This window comes from Callospermophilus lateralis, chromosome 12, assembly GCF_048772815.1.
Source record: "Callospermophilus lateralis isolate mCalLat2 chromosome 12, mCalLat2.hap1, whole genome shotgun sequence".
NCBI classification, from domain to species: domain Eukaryota; kingdom Metazoa; phylum Chordata; class Mammalia; order Rodentia; family Sciuridae; genus Callospermophilus; species Callospermophilus lateralis.
The window spans coordinates 72,658,966-72,666,290 of NC_135316.1; the positions used below are offsets into that span (position 1 = coordinate 72,658,966).

Sequence of the window (7,325 nt, forward strand, 5' to 3'; positions counted from 1 at the left end):
GGGCAAAATAGCCGCGGGGTGACGAACAACTTGTGTAGATTGATACAGCAGGAGTGGGAGCCCCTTATTGTAGGACATGAAGGGTATATATACATCCCACACAGCTTATCTTAATTAACATAAACTAGATTCAACCAATAAGGAATCTCCACACTTAATGGCTCGCTGGCGTTACTTCACAAACCACTCCCTCTGGCAAAATGCCAGGCTCCATCTTGACTTGTTTACAGACCCTAACAAAAAACTACTCAATAAGAAAATAGAGATCCTAAAGAAGAATCAGTTGGAAATCCTTGAAATGAAGGAATCAATAAACCAAATTAAAAATTCATTGGAAAGCATCACCTGTAAATTTAACCAATAAAAATGAAGTTTGTTTTAGTTACCTTTAAATTTAAATTGATAAACTATCCATCCTTACTTTTAGTCTTCCTCCGAAGTATTTATAATATTCTCCCATTTCATAAAACTTTTAGTACAATTTGTTATAAAAAATTTACTTGGATATTAGAGTTGTTTATGTTAATGACATGATTAATTGCTGGTACAAAATAAGGTATCACATTTTTTTCTCTTATATTTTCATGATTTTTTTATCTATATTTTTATTACTCAATGAACTCTAGCAAAGAAGTCACAGGGAAATTTAACAACTTTTGTATTTGAAGATGTGATCAAATGAAATTTAGGAAAACTATTACTCAGTCTTTGGGTGAGGAAATAACTTGATGAAAATGTTCACATATTTAGAGTTCAGACATTAAAATAATAAGTATCAGTGACTTGTTATTCTTATTAGCAGAGGTAACAGTTATCAATTGCAAAGAAAATCTTTTATAACTCCACAAATGCAAACTATAAAATCTATTATAACATAATAAATTATATAGCAATACATAAAGTTTACTCCTCAAATTCAGTCTCAAACCATGTCAGAATATTATCTTTTACCGCTATGTCCCATTTTATTTTAATCATAATATTCTACTTAAACTAAAATATGTTCCACATGCCCCATTGATTTGAAAAATTGTACCTTGATTTTTCTCTACTTTCAGTCTTCCCATCACCAATGAAATTTTTAATTTATATATTCTCACTTTAGAAGGGGCATTTCTATGAATTTAGTGAAAAAACACGTCTCCCTATCAACAGTTTGTTGAATAATTGTTCATAATCTAAGTACTCAGCACTTAAGTATGCAGTCTAAAGTTAGAATATGCTAAAACATTATACATTAAACTTAATTATATACATAGAGTTTTGCGTAAAACAAAAATAATCATGGTACCAAAGATAAAATTTTCTCCCCTGTTGTCCAAAAGCAACTAAAATGCCCAACACTAACTACTTCACTCATTATGAGGTAAATGTGCTTAGATGTTGAAAATAAATAGCAGGAGATAATGCTAATTTTGACTTTTAACAACACATGGAAGAAAAAAAGAAAGAAACCATCAGATAAATACAAAGTGAGTACCTCTTTTGAGCTGTTTAAGTTAAAATTAAACAATGCTATGTTTTTAACTTAAATTTCCACAAGTTCCTTGTTACTGTACATAAATAAAACAGATTTTTGGATATTTATTCTGAATCCTGAAAACCTGCTGAACTTACTACTAAGTTCTAGGAATTCCTGGAAACTTTAAAAAAAAAAATTCTGTGTAAAATCATATGATATTTAAATGGGAACTGATTTCTTTCTTCCTTGTGATCTGGAGGCCTTTCATTCCCTGTTCTTGTCTTAATGATCTGGCTAGAACTTCCAGCACTGGTGACTGAAGGTGCTGAGAGTAGGCATTCTTACCTTGCTCATCCTTTCACCATGAAACATAACATTACCTAGACCAGTTTGGCAGGTCTCCAGTAAGTTCCGTTCCTCTGGGTATGACAAAGCCACAACAAAGCATCACAAAGACAGTGGCTTAAAAGAGCACACACGTTCTCTCATTGTTCTGGAGAGTATATGTCCAAAGTCATGAGGTCATCCTCAAGGTCATTCTCCCACTAGGACTGCTTCCCAGTTCTGCTAAAGGTGTCAACCCGAGATATTCCTGTGCCTCAGTCACCACAAGGGACATTGTCTCTGCTCTCCTCCTGAGTAGGCTTGGGTAGAAATGGCCACTGATAGTATCTATCCCTGAGGAGCTTCTTGGAGATTTCATATTAGGAACTTAATGATCACTGGACCATGTAAATGCTCATGTTCTTCTGGTAGTTTAAGCTTTTGTACAAATTGATCTCTTTCATCTAAACTGTATAGACTGTGTGTTTAAAGTTTCTCAGTTGCTCTAATCATCTTCTGTCACTATCATGCTTACCCTAAAGTTGCACACTTCATTAAAAAAAAAAAAAAAAAAGTTGCATACTTTGTTTAAAAAAAAAAAAAAAACAGGTTTATTGAGCTGTCACTGTAAAAAACGAGGCCTGTTCTATTCAGGTTTGTGAAGATGAATGTCACACCTGGCTTTCTAGACCAATGCTGATAAACTCCTGTCAGGTGGGGACACGCACTGACAACAGCCACCATCCCCCTTTGACTGCACTTGAGTCCCGTAGGCAAGAAGAGGCCATGGGAGGCTGTGGAGCAAGGAGGCCCTGGGGGAACAGGCATCTGGGACACAAAGTGGAAAAGCAAGTGTAGGTTGTAAGGGTGGAACCCATGGTTTGTGCTCTACTTGTTGGAAAGACCTCAGTGTGAAGGAGCTCGGCATCCACATTTTGAAATAATAAGTGAAACAGCCCTTCTTTCTTACCTAGAGACGGGGAGTTGCATTGTCCCCATTGGAAGGCCAACATCTGTTTCTAGGAGGCGCAGGGAGAACACCTGCCTGACAATGCCAGCCTGGCCCAGTGGCAGGCCTCGAGGCAAATGCCAGCCCAGGACACCCTGTCCTTCTGCTCCCGAGAACAACCACACAAAATGCAAAAAGGCCTTCCTCCTCTACACTGCCTCCCTCCCGTCCTCCAGGATCTCACACCTCTGTGACTGTCCCAATGTGGGCCTGGAGTTGTCACCTGGGCCTGGGCTTGCTCCCCAGGACACTCCTCCATGATCCTCAGTAAGCCTCTCCTGCTTCCCAGAACCTCCTGCACATTGTGACCTTTCAGGCAGCTCTTAGGCAATCCCTTCCCTAGGCCAAGGTTGGGTCAGAAAATGGCCATTTCCTGGTGGCACACCTGTGCCCTGCCTCAAGCTGGGAAGTGGCTTTGCCTTAGGGGGATTCACCACCATTGGGATTTTTTTCTATAGGATTTTTTTTTCTATAGAAAATACTGTTTCTCTTAAACTTCCAAGCACCTGATAATTTCACAAATGGGGCCCCATCAGAAAATGGCAAACTACTAAAATGCACATATGCCCTACATTTTTTAAGGTATCCACACCTGACCACTGAAGGGATAGCAGGAAGAAGCTGCCACAACAGCTGTGGGGGCGCAGTCTTGGGAAATATCAGGGATGGAAGAGTTAGAGCCTCCCCTCCTGGCTAACCCAAGTTATTTCCCACTCTTCATTTGTGCATGCTTCAAACTTCAGCATCAAGAGAACTCAAAGCAAAGAGCAATTCCACAAGAGCACATTTTGCTTTTATGCAAATATCATCCATAAGATGGTTTGTCATCTCCACTCCCCAAACCCCATGTGTTCCCTTCTCTGCTACCTGCAGCAGGGGCCATGAGGCGGCTTTGGGTGACTAGGCAGCATGGCAGGTGGTGAGGCACACAGTCACTGCTGCAGGCAGGCCCACCCCTAACCCCTGACCCCCCTCTGACTTCCCAGCAAACAGTATGAAGGAGATGATGTCATAGAACTCTGGGGTCTCCTGTACCTTCTCAGATGTGATTTCTCCAACAGTTGCCACCCGTCCTCTCCACACAGCTCAGGGAGGGATGCCTTCTGCCAAAGAACATGAGCTCAGACTCATTCATATCTACGCTGGCTCTAAGGCAAAATCCCCATCCAACCAGGTTAAGGAGAGCAAATCTCCAAGACACTGGGTCAAAGCAAGTGAGTGCACATCTACAATGGCTAGAGGTAAGAGATCCTCTACATAAGGTAACTGAGTCCCCATCTACACTGGCTAAAGGCAATTGTGTGTTCCCTTGTACACTGGCTGAGGTGAGTAAGTCTATCTAAATTGAACAGGAGAGAGGCACAGTGATCCAGGCCTTCGAGAGGATGCCTGGTGGCCTCCAGCCCTCAACTCAGGGACCCTTCTCCCTCCCCCATCACCCTTTTCTTTTTTTTTTTTTTTGGAACATCAATTTGACTATGCAATTTGAGAAAAACAAATTTATTAACATCTCTGTCATCTCAGGATCATGGGAGAAAGGACAGAGAAGAGCAGGGTAAGGGAAGGGCCCCAGGGAAAATAGTCTCATTTGATGTCCCTGGCAGGTGGGGGTAGGGGAGAGTCCTGATGTTCAGGTAGATCCAGGTGTGCTCCTGGCTGGACCCCATGTGGAGAAGCCCAGCCAGTAGATACTCTCAGTCCTGCAGCTGTTGGAGTCCATGTGACAAATGTCAACATAGTGACAGCATCCATGGAGCAAAGGCTCCTCTGGCTGGCTGTTTCTTCGTTTGGTCCATCTGAACTGTCCATTTATGTAGGAACCACCCGATTTGTGAACCTAGCAGGTTTCTGCTCTCCTGGTGTAGGAGCCTCATTTTCGCCAACACACGAGGGTGTGTAACAGCACAGTCTGCGCAAGCAGGCAGCCATCCTCCGCCTCACCCGCTTCCAGCCCTTCCTGTGGCCCCAGGGACACCCTGTGGTGGCATCTTGGGAGACATAGCTTTCTGTTGTTGATGGGCAGTGTTGGGGTGAGTCGGACACAGAGTGATGCTGGGAGGCTAGCCTGGGAGTGGGGGGCTTCTCATGCAGGCAGCGGAGACTAATGGCAGGCCAGCTGGCCCTTCTGAAGTCCTTCTGCCCTGACTCCTTGGCCTCCTGAGGCTGATGATGCTCACAGGGCAAGGGGAAGGTGTGAAGGGCAGGCTCACTCGCCCTCCTCTGCGGGAGGGCAGGGGAAATGGAAGGATCCCTTCTCACAGGCTTCATGCAGCCTGCCCCCTGGCTTATCTGCTGCTGGATTATGAGATAGGAAGCCATCACCTCATCAAACTTTCTCTGGGACAGCGACACCCAGGTACTGTAAGGGTCGTACCCCATGTCGAACAGCATTGTCAGTACTGTGGGGTCTGAGAGGTTGGGGATGGGCACATCATGGAAAGGTAACTTCTCCTCACCCTGATTCAGCCACGGGTCCGCCAAGATCTCCTCTGCCGAGGGGCTTGCTCCTGGGTCCTCTGCCAGGATTTTCCTGATGAGCCTTTGTGCTTCGGGGGACACGTGCTGGGGAAATTCCAACTCGGGGTGTAAGATGTCATGCGGGCGGTTCCCTGTCAACATAAAGTTCAAAATGATACCCAGTTGCCAGGTGTCCATTGTGGGGCCCTCCAGAGGGCCCCAGGCTCTGTCCCATTCTTGCCCAGGCTTGAGAACGGTGCTTAAGCCAAAGTCGATGATTCGGATGTTGCCTCTGGCATCCAGCACAATGTTTTCGGGCTTCAGGTCTCCATGCAAGATGTGCATCTTGTGGCAGTAGCACACCGCACAGGTGATCTGTCTGAACAGTCTCCGGGCCTCCTCCTCCTCCTGCATACCCCCAGGTGGGACGAGGTCAAAGAGTGATCCCCTGCCTCCATGCTCCATCACCAGGTAGACATATTGGTGGGTTTCAATAACCTGAAAGAGGTGGATCACATTCGGGTGGTTCAGGGTCTTCATCGCCAGTTTTTCAGAGCAGGTCAAACTCCTCCAAAGTCTCTTTGGCAGGATTTTCACTGCCACTTCTACCCCAGTGCGCAGATGGCGGGCTAGGATCACCTTACCAAATACCCCATGCCCAATGTCCTTCAAGACCTGGTAATGGTCTTTGAAGGCCTTCTCCTGGCAGGAGCCAGGCCACTTTGGCCCTACACTAGACTCACTACTCTTACTATGCATCCTAAGCAGGAACACCAACTAAGGATGCTAGCTAAAAACAAAATAAGAAACTAAAACAACAAACCAAAATCAAAAAATAAAACAAGACAAAACAAAAAACCCAAATCAAAGAACCAATCGCCAAAGCACACAACCACCAACCGCCAACCACCAAACGCACTAACTAGCTGGGAGTCCGACAGGTCACCACCAAGAGCTTCCTGTACTTATGGACAAAAACCCAGCCTCAGTCACTCTGTTATATACCCGGGGATTGAGACTCCCTCACAATGGCTCCTTGTGAGGTCAGAGCAAGAAATGGCCCAATCATGCCTAGGCATCATCTCCAGTGGCCATGTCCCTTTGGTCCTACAGGAACTTTTCTAGTTTCAGAGTAAGAATAAGAAAGGACTTCATAAGCTTTATGCTTCAATGGGTTATGGAAACTGATATTTATGCTTTAAAAATTAAAAATCATACAGTACTTCAGTGGACTTTTCCTTTCAAGTCTGAAAGTCTGTTGTTTAACTTTGGCTTTGAAAGACCTCATCATATCTACACTCAAGGTATCCAACTGCTTTTTCTTCCAACACTGAATAAGGGTGTCAAAGAATGGTAGCACCTAACTCATATTGTGATATTCTTAACAAAATGCTCTGTTCCCTAAGACACTTTAGATCACAATATACATACCTATGGGGTTGAGAGAGAGGAAGGGCTCATCATAATTTCCCCTAAGATTGTCATCAGATCTCTCATTAGAAAAACTGGAGCACAAAACAGAGTTGAAATATTCAAGCAATAAAGGACAAACTCTAGAAACCAAGAATCCTAGAACCAGTAAAAGTGTCCTTCCCTTCATAGTAGTATAATTAAATGCCTTAGACTGCGTGATGTATTAACAAATTAACTAGTCCCAGTTCAGTAGACTGTCGAGTTCAAAGTCAAAGCACACTTTGGTGCTGTGTATTCATATGAAGGAAGGGCAGAAGGGTGGAACTCATTCTATCAAGAACCCCCTATCCTTTTATTTGTTTGTTTGTTTGTTTTGTACTTACTGGCAACACATCAACCTGAGCCTCATACACTTCAAGCCTGTGTTCTGCCACTAAGGTACATCCCCAGCCTTTAGATTGCTAGACAAGTTCTTGCTAAGTTACTCAGGCTGGGCTTGAACATGTGACTCAAGCGGATAGGCTTATACCCTCTTGTGGTTTAAAAATGAGGTGTTCCCCAAAAGCTGCTGTGTTAAGGCAGGACTATTCAAAAGTAAAAGTTTCTGGATTGGGAAAACTGTACCTGATCAGACCCTCCTAGTTCCAATGGACTAACTGG

At 43.9% G+C, this 7,325-nt stretch overlaps 1 protein-coding gene across 1 annotated transcript; it reads right to left on the bottom strand.

Moving 5' to 3' along the window:
* Positions 1-4,604: 4,604 nt before the first annotated feature.
* Positions 4,605-6,011, bottom strand: LOC143411447 (sperm motility kinase Z-like). The gene has a single exon (XM_076872225.1). The coding sequence runs from the start codon at positions 6,009-6,011 to the stop codon at positions 4,605-4,607; it is 1,407 nt and encodes a 468-aa protein (XP_076728340.1).
* Positions 6,012-7,325: the final 1,314 nt, after the last annotated feature.

Excerpts from the sequence above, each read along its gene's own strand:
- LOC143411447 (XM_076872225.1), bottom strand. The coding sequence starts at position 6,011 with ATGCATAGTAAGAGTAGTGAGTCTAGTGTAGGGCCAAAGTGGCCTGGC.